The sequence below is a fragment of the Centruroides vittatus genome, unplaced genomic scaffold (genome assembly GCF_030686945.1).
Source record: "Centruroides vittatus isolate TY-2023 unplaced genomic scaffold, ASM3068694v2 contig_15, whole genome shotgun sequence".
Classification (NCBI taxonomy): Eukaryota; Metazoa; Arthropoda; class Arachnida; order Scorpiones; family Buthidae; genus Centruroides; species Centruroides vittatus.
The window spans coordinates 1,143,919-1,157,658 of NW_027120927.1; the positions used below are offsets into that span (position 1 = coordinate 1,143,919).

Below are 13,740 nucleotides of genomic sequence, written 5' to 3' on the forward strand. Positions count from 1 at the left end.
AATTTCTTCCACCTGTTCGTATATTTCCTCTGCCGCTTCATCCGAATGAGAACTGAGAGGCATATATACTCGAACGAGTACCAGATCTTTTGGTTCCGCTTTAATTCCGACCATTACCATCATTTATGTAATTTATGTAATCAACTTTAATTACCCAGGATGCGAATTCACTTTTCGACGCTATCCCCACTCCATTCATCGCTTTCCATCCATCCGCAGAGTAAAGCTAATTCTCCAGAGTCTTCCGCCTCGATTCACTTAGTCCTACTTTGACTAATTTATTTATTCTTCAGATTTTCCAACTTTCCAGCACGCCTTAAGCTCCTCACGTTTCGAGTTCCAATTCTCGAGCGTCTATGTGAGGCCGATGATGAGTGGAGCCCTTCTTCCTCATAACGGGCAAGGTATTGCAACCTCGTCTCTATTTCCACTCGCTCTCGTCTCGCTAGGGAGACCGATAAGGCGTAGTGGTTTCCCGTTGCTTTCTAAGATTACGTAACGCTCGATCTTCGCATTAAAAGTTACGAGACACCGTAACTTCGAATTTAATACAAATTATATGACCATTTTCTTCGTCTTTTAGCAATGAAAAATAATTTAATGTAATTCAAATATATAATCGAGTAACAATTTTATAAGAAATATAATCAATTTTTGAAAGTCTTTTTAGCACTAGATGTCGTCCTACTAGTTGAACGCGTGGTTTTGTTGTTGTATGGTAATGAAACATGCCTTCGAAACTGATAGAATTTATGTTGCTGATAGGAAAGTTAAAGGTACAAATTTTTCCACTTAACGCTAAATAATGATCAGAAATGTAAATAATATATATATGTGTGTGTTTAATCACAATAAGGCGCTTCACAAAAGTATAGAACCGCTACAAATATACTATACGAAGGTTAGGAATTACACATACGATGTAGCAATCTTTCTTATATTGTTCGGGATTTATGAAACCATAATTTGTCGAAACTCATAGTTTCCTATATCGCAGCAAATAACAGAAATTATTTTAAAAAAAACTGAATTTAAGCACCGCAAAAGTATAGAATCGACTAATAAATGAATGCAAAAAGCATTAAATACTACAAAATAGGGGTGTACTATAGATTACCACCTATGGAATTTCAGGACTTTGAATATGTATTTGAACTCGGGGGACCGAGACGAGTTCGACGGTACCCTATTTTTGGACCGGAGACGAAAAATAAAAAAGTTATCGTACTTTTTAAGTTACCGTACTTTTTTAATGCTCTCGTGCAGACGGCACCGTAGTTGCTAGTACTGCCGTCTTGCGGTAAAGTCTGCAAACCGTGACGTCGGACTACGGTCGTCTCCGGTAGGATTAAACGCGCGATACGAGAGCGGAGAGAGCGACGCGACTTCCGATCGTCGCGCGATTGCCATTTCGGTTAATGTTACTTATGGCGGCGAACGTGGCGGCCGTTCCCGCTGTTTGTGTTCCCGACCGACCTCTCGGAGGGGAGCCGCCGGCAGGCCGCCGTGTGCTAAATGTCACTAGTTATCGATTCGCGGTAGTTCTTGAACAAAGTAAAAAAAGGGGGGGAAACGTCTACTAAAGGCAATTTTAACGGCAAGCGACGCGACTCCCGATCGCGATAGCGAGGCCGACTTAGCGGAGAGAGCGATGCGACTCCCTATCGTCGTGCGATCGCTGGGAAAAAAGTATGATAACTTTCGTATTTTTCGTCTCCGGTCCGAAAGTAGAATATCGTTGAACTCGTCTCGGTCTCCCGAGTTCGGATATATACTCAAAGACCCGAAATTCCGTAGGTGGTAATCTATAGTATCCCCCAAAATAGTTTTATTTAGTAATTTGAGGACCTCCTTTACTAATAACGTCGAAAATGCGATTTGCCACGCTATCGGTAGGGTTTCCGTACGTCCCGTATTTCGCTACTCGGTTTCGTATTATCATTTGTCCCGTTTTCTCAACCGAGTTCCCGAATGGGAAGAAACGGAACGTACTACAAGTAAGAAATGTCGATTCTGTTCGACCGGTTCGATTACCTAAAAGATTATTTAGAGAAAAATAATACCGAGCGAAACTGCGAAGCATCCGTGAAATTGAATATGGAACGAAATGGCCGAAGTTTTTGCAGATACGAAGCGTCGATTGGAAGTCGCGTCAAATTCTCGAACCCTTTCGCTCCCCAACGTTAGCAAGGACCGCCGAGAAAATTGAAATTTACAAAAGCAAACTGGAAGAGGCGTGCATAAATGCAAGGGACGTAGAAGGCCTACCGTTGGCTTGGAATTTTACGGTCAAAAAGTTTACCGTGAACTCGTAATTTATACATTGATAATTTATTTTAATGTTTGTTCAAAGTAATATTAGTAGATTATTATTTTTATTACTATATCCGAATTTCTTTTGTATTTTATATTTATATTTTTATACATTATTCTTGTTATTTTCTTGTTTTTATACATTGCCAATTTTTGAATTTAAATAAACGTATTCCATTTTTGGAACGCAGATGTTCCAATTTTCTAATTCGACCCGAGGATGGCCTATGGCGGGAGTGGTGAACCTATAACACACGTGCCCAAAGTGGCACGTAAGAGAAATCGTCTGGCACGTAATGTATCTTGTGATTTCTGTCCTTTTCGTTCGTCTTTTTTTTGATTGGATTTTTTACATTTATTTGAATTAAAGCGTATTTGTTTAATTTCTTTAAATATCACCGTTCGAAGTCTAACGTGTTGGCATGCATTAACGTCTTTAAAGCTAAGTATGCTTACGGTGTGGCACGCGGACTCGAAAAGGTTTGCCGTCCCCGGCCCGTAGAATGGGCCGAAAACGTTAGTTTTCGATAAAACTATCTTGGCAACGTAAAAGAGATATTACGATTATTAAAAATGTGTTTGAATAGAGGGTGATTTTTAAAGTCACAATGTACGACGTCCTTCTACGTAGTATCCGAAACGAGGACGTTTTCGACGAGTCCGTCTTTTGGATGCCGTATAGAAACCTTAATATTGCAGCACGTTTTGTCTATGCAATCTATATTTCTGCGTTGTTCATTTTGTACCTAAGTTTGTGAGATATTTTGCTCGTAAATCTAAAAAATCCTAAGATCTGTTTTTGGAGTATCTTGTTTTCTGTCAGATATTACGCTCCAAAAACTCTGCGAATTCTTTTGGTATATGGTTTACGACTCTTTTGATCGTAATATATTATTTCGTAACTTACACGTATTTAAAATTTGTAAGTTAAAATGTAACCGTGCAAAAATTTTTAAATTTCTGTACATATCACTTAAATGTTTTTAATATCTGATTTAATTTAGAGAGTGAGGCGGACCGGTTGGGTAATGAGAAATGTTCCGGATGTTGAAAGTGTGGCAGACCACATGTACCGAATGGGAGTTTTGGCAATGTTGCTGAATGGTGACGATGGATCGCAGCCTTTAGATAAAGATAAGTATGTTAAAAGTACATACAGTGTGTATGAAATTTTTAAAATAATAGTAAGATTAAATATGTGTAAAATACCATTGTTTATAATTATTTAATTTTTTTACAGATGTATAAAGATGTCTCTGGTACACGATCTTGCCGAGTGCATTGTTGGAGATATCACGCCGCACTGTGGTGTGTCAAATGAAGAGAAGCATGAGAAAGAAAAGGTATAGTTGTGCAAAATGATCAAAATATAGTTAAAGTAATGATAGAAATTACTCACTTATATATTCTCACATTAGTTTTTAATACATTTTGTCCTTGGAAGTAACGATTTCAAGTAACAGTTGCTCTAAGAATGAACAGTTTTAGCATTAATCCTGTGATAGTTGCATGCATACCTGTCTGTGAATTATCATTTTTCACTAAGATCAACTGCATGATTTTTAATAGTGAAACTATCAAAACAAATGTTTCATTAAATAGAAGAAAGTATGAGAAAATACTGAAACCTGTGATTTCCTGTAGCATCCTTTTTTATTGTCTTCTATCTTTCTGTTTGACTATTCTAGATCAACTATTTATCTCTTCACATGCTTCTGTGCTTTCATATCATTTTATAGCCATACTGCAAGTTAAAAAGTGATTATAATTATGTTAATAATGCAAATTATATAATTTTCTCTGATATAGAATATATTTTCCTTTAATAATGTCAACAGGATTTCTTTTAAGTAACAAAATTACACACTTTACTATGTCAGCAAAGTTTTTATCACCAAATGTTTTCAGATGTATTTAATGTTCGTCTTCGGGTAAACACCTGCCAAACTGCACGGAAAGAAATTACGGAAATGGAATTTACATTAGCGAGGTCGAGGCCGAAGTTTCGAATGCGAAAACGTGTACATCGTCTGATGTACACGTTTTCGCATTCGAAATTTCCATTCGAGCGCCGCTTTCCCATAAGCCTAGAAGTTTGACAGTGGCATTTGGAAAGTCGGTGGAATCGTGCTCGACATTCCAAATGCCATTGTCGAACTTCTAGGCTTGCAGGATAGTGGTGCCGAACGTCCGACGTACACGTTTTCGCATTTAAAACTTTAGCCTCGACCTCGCTATTCTGTATGGCTTAAAAGAATTTTAAGTCGTAACATTAATATTACAGATTTCCTTTACAGAAAATACACTGTATAGAAAACCATCAGTCATGCCACATATTCAAGACATTTAAACTTTTAATAAATTTAAGAAATTTAACCAGTAAACAGTAAACATTAGCATGGTTCTCTTTGGTCGTCCGAGTTACTGAAACATCTCACAGAGTGGTTTCCACGCATTGGAAATATCTTCTATAACTTTGAAATTAATACAAACACCCTGCTTAGACAACTTATAAATTTTTATTTGTTCTAGAGTTTGTAAGCTCCCGAATCAAAGGACGGCAGGTCAATTGTGAAGACTTTGATGGTAATTGTCTCCAACAGGTATAATAGCTGAGTCTTGTTCATTTTTTCAATTAATTCAGTTAGGTTTAGAGGTTATGAATCAGCATAGTAAAATACTGAATTAACACCATATTGTCATATCTTAAAGTGTATAAATATCTTTTACACATCTCTACTAGATCTAAGAAAGCTCCTCATCCTTGTTTCTGTATCTCAATTTAAATAATGGATCTTAATAATTAATCTATCCTTCAGATTTACTTTAATTGGATCTCAGCAACTGTTTTCTCTTATTTGGTTTTTTTCTTTACAAGATTTGGCAGGTTACATTTAATATGCTATCAGAAATAATATATCTTAATTTGTATTTCCTTCTATACATAGAGGGAAATATGAATTGAGATATATTATTGTAAAATAAAGAATATTTCTATACATAAAGGTATTCTTTATGTTTACACTGATAAATTATGGTTTATAAACATAATAATTCATTATAATTTTGTTTTTTATCAATTTTTTTTTTCTTCCAGGCTGCAATGATACACTTGACAACATTATTAGACAAGAAAATTAGTGAGGAGATATTTGCATTGTGGAAGGTAAGTATTAAAAATTATGTACTGTTATGTTAATTTTAACTTTTCAATCTCATTGCCAGAAACTTATTATTCTGTTATATAAAGTTGTTTTTGAACATTTTGCATAAAAGTATATGATCAGCAGATATTTAAAATTGGAATAATGAACAGATCTTGCAATATATAAAGCCTTTATCTATAGTTTCGGGTTCTTATACAGGGTATCTGAAAAGTTACTGTGCAATGACAAATTTGTAATAACTTAAAGTTACCTATATGGCATTGCATATGAGATGTTCTGTGTTTCCATTTTGCAGTAGACAACATTACTGCTCACTAGTAACAATGTTGTAAAATAAATTCTAGATTTTGGACTATAGTTTGCTGATTGCATAATCTCTCATGGAATCTGAACTACCAGGTGTCCAGACTTCATTCCATGGATTTTGGGGCTTCTGGGAGACGTTTTCAGCATTTGCTATAGAAAAAAAACTATAATATTGTATGTAAAACCTCATTTACTTAAATCTTTTTCATTGCACAGTAACTTTTTTGACACCCTGTAATTAACAAGACCAACATTAAAAACACTACTTAATGCTACTTAATTCACCATAATTCAATTTCTATACAGTAATACCTCGGTTTTCATTGACTTCGGTTTTTGTCGATTTTTTTTGCAAAAAATTTGTCTCGGTTTTTTTCGATTGCTTCGGATTTTGTTGGCGTGCTTAAGTGACTTTTGTGAAAACAAAGGGTCAACCCATGCATTTTCTGGCACGGCGTGGCATTATTTCTTGTTGTGCGAACATTACCCCGTGACGGCCCACCATTGGCCAACGGTTCTGTTTCCCGAACGCTGGGTGTTCGGTCGTAGGTGTTGCCAGGGTGGGCTGGTCACATGAAGTTTTCTGGGTTTTCTCCACATCTGTAACATTTGAATAGGGACCAGTTACCCTTAAACGGATTTCCCGGAAGGCATTATTCCCCTCGTTACGACCATCATAAACTCATACAACTGCTATTACGTGACAATTACGTCACACTTTACCACAGGGCGATATAGGCTAGAAGCTCGTGTCCAACTAGCTTCTACGAGACAAGACATTACCCCGCGTGTCTAGCCGAACAATTTCATTGCTTTCATCTTAATGCTAATTATCTTATCTTTAATCTTAATGCTTTTATCTTTATGCTAATTAGTCTTTTATGTTAATTTCTTATTGCTTTTAGTATTTAACACTATATTAATTTTCTATAAAATGTGTTTTTGGTATGTATTTTCAGAGTGTCTAGAATGAATTAATTGGATTTACATTGATTTGTATGGAAATAATTGTCTCGGTTTTTGTCGGTTTCGGATTTCACCGATTGTTTTCGAATGGATTATCGACGAAAATCAATGTATCACTGTATATAAAAATGCCGTGAGACCATCTATCCAAACAAGTTTTTTTTGGATTAAAGGGGCATTATATATAGAGAAAGAGATTATAATGCTAATTATGGCATACTAAAAAGTGTAAGGTGGCCTTGTCTATTCTTTGGAAACTTTTTACTTATTCATAAATTCTTTCTATTGTAGATTAAGTTTTCTCTGTAAAATATTCAAAGCATCTGTTTTTATTTCTGGAAACCTTCAAGCAAAATTTTGGAACCATCTGTTGATTAAGGACAACTGAAAAGACTAATACTTAGATGTTTTCAGTTGTTCTCATTCATAAACAGTTAAGAACATTTTCTAAAGTTTGGAATTATTATAAATTTAATATCAATCAAAAAGTTTCTGTATTTAGATCATTTTTATTTTGAAAATTAGGCAACAGGCAAAGATCATGAGCTGTCCAACTCGGAATGCTGTAAAACTGAAGATGTGCCCCACTATTACTCAGAATGAATGCAATGAGCAGAAGCCAAATTTTTAGTACAATCAATTTGATGACTGCCATTACAAAGTGTCAAATTTGTGAATACAAAATGAAAATATAAAGATTTTATATTTTCATTTAGGATTATATAAGGAAACATCTAATAATTACTGGATGATTAAAATAAAAATGGAATTCGTGGGAAGTTTGAAATGGCACGAGTAAGACTTGGCAATTCCACGAACTGGTGGCGTGACAGGTACCACCAGCTTGTGGAATTGCCAATCTTTAAAGTTTTAATTTTGTTCGATCATCTGGTAAATTATAAGTTTAAAGATCTTTCACTAAGCCTTGCAGCTACTTCAAACTTCAAAACAAACAATGTTAATGTAAAATTCAAATGAATCAAAGAGCATATTTCAGAAATTAAATTTAAAATACTTTAAGGAACTTGACTTTTAAGTCTTTCTCCTTTATTCCATGTAATTTTATGACTCAGATTACTGATGTATAACAAGAAGACCTTATTAATTAAGAAAAGAGTCTTCTCGCTTTTTGTTAATTTCAAGAATTAATAGAAAAATGAGAATACTCTTTCCTGGTTTAGAAAACTATCACGATTTTGGAAACAGTATAAGACGATCGAGAATCAATGATATTTAATAAGTAAAGACGTTAAAAGATATTTCAATAATAATGACTTCACAAACAATTTTGGGTCAATTTAAATCTTTTATATTTTTTTAAAAATTTCAACCAGACACAAATGGCAAACAACCTGAAGATTAAAAACACATACTCAATACACTTAATGCTGACCTATATTGTAGGATCTGGCTCCAACCACGTACTGCACTAAAAGTTTTAAAAATATCAATCTGGTCTCAGTTGTATTTAAATACGTGAAGGACTATACAATTTATGTAATTGTGTAAATATTGTTTAATTCCTGAATTTCCACCAGGGGACTTCAAAGTGGTGTTTAAATACAACTGAGACTGGAATGATATTGTGAAAACTTTTAGTGTTGTGTGTAGTTGGAGCCAGATCCTACAATAAAGGTCAGAGTCAAGAGTCATTAAGTATGTGTTTTTAATCTCATATCATCCGTCATTTCAATGAAGAATTGTATTTTATCTTCAGGTTAATCAAAAAACACACCTTTAAAAAATTCATAAATGAAATTTAATAAGTAATAATGTTTTCGATCGGTTTAATCAATCTTCGGTTACGATAAAATAGAACGTGGAAATAGAACATAAATATAAAAATTTAAAAGTAAACGATAACAAGTATTCTAAAATAAATAAAGAAATAAATAAACAAAATCATAGTCGAGATTAATAAATAAGAATAGAACATGAGAATAAATAAGAAAAGAAGAATGTGAAAATATGTTCTTTTTTCACATTCTATTTTATTGTAACTGAAGATCAGTTAAACTGATCAAAAATGTTATTATTTATTAAATTTCATTGCTGAATTTTTTAAAAGTGCATCTTTTTATTATAACCTATCCAGTTGATACAAAATATATGGATATCTTCAGGTTGTTTGCCATCTGTGTCTGGTTGGAATTTTAAAAAAAATAAAAAATTTAGTTGCAGTTGCTGAGAAAGAGGTGATAGTAAAAAATTGAAATTGACCCAAAATTGTTTAAATGTGTAAATAATCCTTGGGACTATATGATTTATATTAAAAGATGTTTGCTATGATAAACTGAAGATTGTGAAAACAGTTTTAATAATTTTGTCTTTTTTGCTAAGGAATATGAAGAACAGAATACACCAGAATCCAGAGCTGTTAAAGATCTAGACAGATTTGACATGATTCTTCAGGCATATGAATATGAAGATATGTTGGAACGACCATCTAGTTTAGAAGAATTCTTCAACACCACTAATGGTATGTAGTCATTGAGACATTTTCTTCACTACTCCTTGACAAAAGTTATTATAATTTCCCTTAAGGGTGTGTACATACAGGTCAGTTTAAAGTGAAAAGGTTTTATTTTAATTCAAATCATTTAGCAGACCGATTTGATTCGTCGGTTTTCTACTTTGATCGAACCGAATTAACCTGCCGAATGATCGTGTCGAAAGTTGGTTTACGTGTGTAAGTTTCTTTCAGTTTATCTTTAATTCAATGATCGTTACATTTGAATTGATCCATATAAATGTGCTTTAATGTAAAGAGTCCAAGTTATGTAATAAAATAAACATTTTTTTATCTCTTCTTAAGTTCTGTCAAATTTGACTTGTTTCATTGACTCTGGAGCAACTTGGTCTTGAAAGTATGTTGCTGCCTTGTAAAGAGTTTAATGATTAGATTAATTTCAAATTAATAAATAATTTAGGAAAATCTGGAAGAAATCATTGATCCAGAATGGAATTTGAGCCTAAGACTTCTATAAATAGAATAGCATAATTTATAATGTATATCTCTCAGGCTTACACATATATTGCAGTTGTACGTTTATCATTGCAATGTATATCAGTTGTAGGTTTGAGTCCCACTTGATACCAATATTTTATTCACATTTTTATAGGTTTATTTTGCTTGTCAGTTTGTTTATCTGTTTGTTTGAATTCCTCAAAGTATAAGAGAAAGAGATGGAAAGCTAGTTATGTTTCTTTACTGGTCTTTCTATTTATAATTAAGTTACTGATGATTGCATTGGGATTTCAGTCATTGGATATGGATTTTTTCCCACTTGAACAAAGTTCCTGAAGGTGCCTCAGGCCATAAGAACTGTAGATGGGCATGATCAAATGTAAAATTTACTTTCAAGGAGTAGACTACAACAAGAAGTTTCAAATATTGCCCTTCGAGCCTACAGTAAGTAAATGTTCAAGATTTGAGTGTTTGTTACAACTAGTCACAGAACAGTGGCATCACTAACGTAAGTCTACTCCTTGCAAACAAACTCGTTAGTAAAATTGTAAGTGAAGAATACAAAAAAAAAGTCTTCACAATCTGCTATTTCAATCACCATTGATACCAAAATAACACAAATCTTCACTTACAGAGGCAACATTTTATTTGAGACTACAACCTCTGTAAAAAATGTAAATTGATTTTAAAAAATGTCATGCGATGATGATTACCAGGAATTAAAAATACTTTGCTCATTAAAAATTAATAATAAAGTTGTCATTAGGCCACTTGTTCTAATGTGTATGCTTTGGAGATGCGCTTATCAATTTAATTATGGAAAATAAACCATTTTTGAACTTTCTGCTTTGTTAATTTGATATAGACAGAACAACTTTAATTCTTTTTTACTAAAATATTTAATTTTTTATTTCAGGTAAATTTCAGAATCCTCAGATTATCAAATGGACCGAAGAATTATATGCTCTGAGGAATACAAAGAAGGAATGAACAAAGAATTGTTGTTACTCAGTACACTTCTTTCATTTTCATTAAGTTTTGTGAGCACAAATGTGATAAGTTAATGCAGAACCTGAAGACTATCATTGTTGTGAGTTTTATAACATTACGTTTTCTAGTTTTTATTTGTACTGTAAGTTGGAATGTATGAATGTAAGTTTGAGTTTTTTTAAATTAAATTATGTAATACTGATACAGTTTTAATGAGTAGTTTAAAATATAGAATTCCTATGAGAAATGTTCACAAAAAACATGTTTTTATAAAAAAGTTGTAACTTTATCATTTCTTAGAAATGACACCTATCATGCAATCATCTAGCTTCTTTTTATTAAGGATCCATGCACTAGTTATTGCACATCTATTGGATGTGCAGTAACTATCAGTCTATCAGTGCAAGAATAGGCTAATAATATTCTACATTTCAACAATTTATCACAAATAATGTCATTCCCCAATCCTCAGCCATTCTGGTTAGTATCGTTTAGTTTTGTTTGTAGGGCAATGCGACACGTGGGCCGAGGGGGGACGCCTTCTGGGAGGTCTTTTACGAGAAACTGGCCCTAACTACGAAGAAAACCCAAAAAACTCCGTTTGGCCAGCCTGTTGGCGAGACGCAAATCCACAACCGTATACCGGTGCTGGTCGATTTTATCCGCTCGACCACCGCTGGGCCGAACCGCGGGAGTCGGGCTTGTCGTAATGGACGTGATTAGGATGTTATCCGTGTAACTTTAATGTATTGGTATTTCACTTTAATTAATCACTCAAGTGGCATATTAACTTCTGACATAAACATCTATTAACCTGATTTTTAGACTAATGCCAAATGATTGCCAGATTACATCAGGCTATAATAATGCTACTAATTATTAAACTAACTATTATAGCCTGATGCAATCTGGCAATTGTTTAGTGTTAATATTAACTTCTGCTTGATTATTCTGTTGGTTTTTATTCAGTTAATTACAAATTGCTATATTAAATAACTACTTAAACATTATTTTAAATTTGTTAATGAGTAATTCAAGTACTTGAATTAATCAAATTTAGCATTTATAAATGATTTATTGTAAATAATAATTGTTGCAATATTAGTTGATAAATAAAAATTAATGTTTCATAGACATGAAAATGTATTTGTGAATAATGCAGTAAAACAGTTGGATTCAAAATGGTCCTTCAGAATGGCATGCAGAATCTTTGTCCAAGTTGAAAAATTTTCCATAAATGGTCTCGGTCCAGATAAATCGGGTTCCATTTCTCTACTCAATTGTTTTGTGTAGGTTCAACCAAATTCTTGAATCTGAAAAAAGGGCTTCTTAAAATGTCTAGAGGAGACAGTTCTACTATTCTGAAATTGAATCTGGACGGTAAAGAAACTCCAGGAATTTTTTCAGGTGGTCTATTCTGGATATGTCAAGCCCCGTGTTTCGTCACCCAGCTGCTCCCATTGTCGACCTGGCCAAACAACATTGAGTATGATCGAGAAGGTCCTCTTGGTGTCAACAGGGCAGAAAGCATCAAGAATTAAAGTAGCAAAAAGAAATGTCTGTTAAGCAGAATGAATAAAGAAAAAAATATATGCTAAAGTTATTTTTCAACTGAATATTTTTAAACAACTGGTTAATATTAGACAAAAATAAACCCTGCAAAAACCTAACAAACCAGCGGGAAAATTACACAATTACCTGCACAACCCACACCGGTATCCTGGTGGACTTCACGAGACATACCTACATTACGAATCTAAACCACATGTGCTTAAACATCTAGAACAAGTGGAAATTTACAAGGCCACCCACCATAACGGCCATAAACTATCGCAACGTTGACTCTTTTCCCACTGCCTGGAAGTCTTTCTACGAAATATAAACCCCCTCCTCTCTTCTTAAGTCATACATCTCTTTCCCCTACACAGGCCCGCCGTAAGCGGGTGTGCAAGGCGTGCGGCACGTCCAGGAGGCGGCATAAACGGTATTGCACACGGGTGCTCAAACAGCTAGCGGCGCTGCTGCCCCTACACACGTGTTTGGCAATCCCCTGTGTCTTCTCAGCAGTTTGTTGCCTGAAGATGATAATATTTGCACTTTGTCTATAATTTTCTCGGTTTGTAGTGTTAATTTTTGCCTGAATAGTTTTTTGTTGTAGACAATAAACAGATTTTCTATCATGATTTGGCAGACTCACATAAAGGGTAGTCTAATTGAGTGGTTAGTAATGGGACTGCCCCATCGTGGGCATGGCTGTACTCATAATGGACTTGCTGAAAACGGGGCTTTTAGTGTCCACAGGGCGAAAAGAGTTTAAAAACAATCTAAATATTACGAAAATGCTTATATTTTTCGGAAATTTGTTGTTTTTAAAATTAAAATTATAAATCTCAATTTCAGTTCTTGCTTATATAAAATAATAAGCAGCTTAAGTATAGATTTTTTGGTTAATGTTACCCTAGGTATACAAAATGGCTGCTCGTCTCTGACTCCAGCATACAGAAGCGAGGAAACAGTGGAGACGCACGTTTTCTGAACCTAACCTATTCTAATAATTTAGTTGCTAATAATTATGATAATTTATTAGAATAGGTTAGGTTTAGAAAACGTGCGTCCCCACTGTTTCCTCGCTTCTGTATGCTGGAGTCAGAGACCTGCCGCCATTTTGTATACCTAGGGTATCATTATTCCATATATTAAGAAGCTGTTCTCGCGTGATATTTCAGTCTAATTATTATTATTATTATTATTATAAAGATTAATGCAAAGAAGATTTCGGGTTTCAGTTTAAAATTATAAAATATCAAATAATTCAATATAAAGGAGTCAAAATTTTCATCCGCATTTAATGGCGGCTTTTATTTCGCACTCGAATTTGGAGTGAATTTTTCTAACAAATATCATTAAAAAAATTATACAATGCATATAATTTAAAAATTACAATCTTTTTAATTAATTGAATGCGAATAAAAATTATGTAATTATATAATTATTTTTGAAAAGTAAATTAAAACGATAGATGGTGTAAGA

General features: G+C 33.8%; 1 protein-coding gene across 1 annotated transcript; it reads left to right on the forward strand.

Annotated features, from left to right (window-relative positions):
- Positions 1–671: 671 nt before the first annotated feature.
- LOC136968567 (5'-deoxynucleotidase HDDC2) lies at positions 672–10,902 on the forward strand. Its single transcript, XM_067262560.1, has 6 exons — positions 672–776; positions 3,318–3,451; positions 3,554–3,656; positions 5,411–5,479; positions 9,093–9,231; positions 10,637–10,902. The coding sequence occupies exons 1-6, from the start codon at positions 729–731 to the stop codon at positions 10,708–10,710; spliced, it is 567 nt and encodes a 188-aa protein (XP_067118661.1). The 5' UTR covers positions 672–728; the 3' UTR covers positions 10,711–10,902.
- Positions 10,903–13,740: the final 2,838 nt, after the last annotated feature.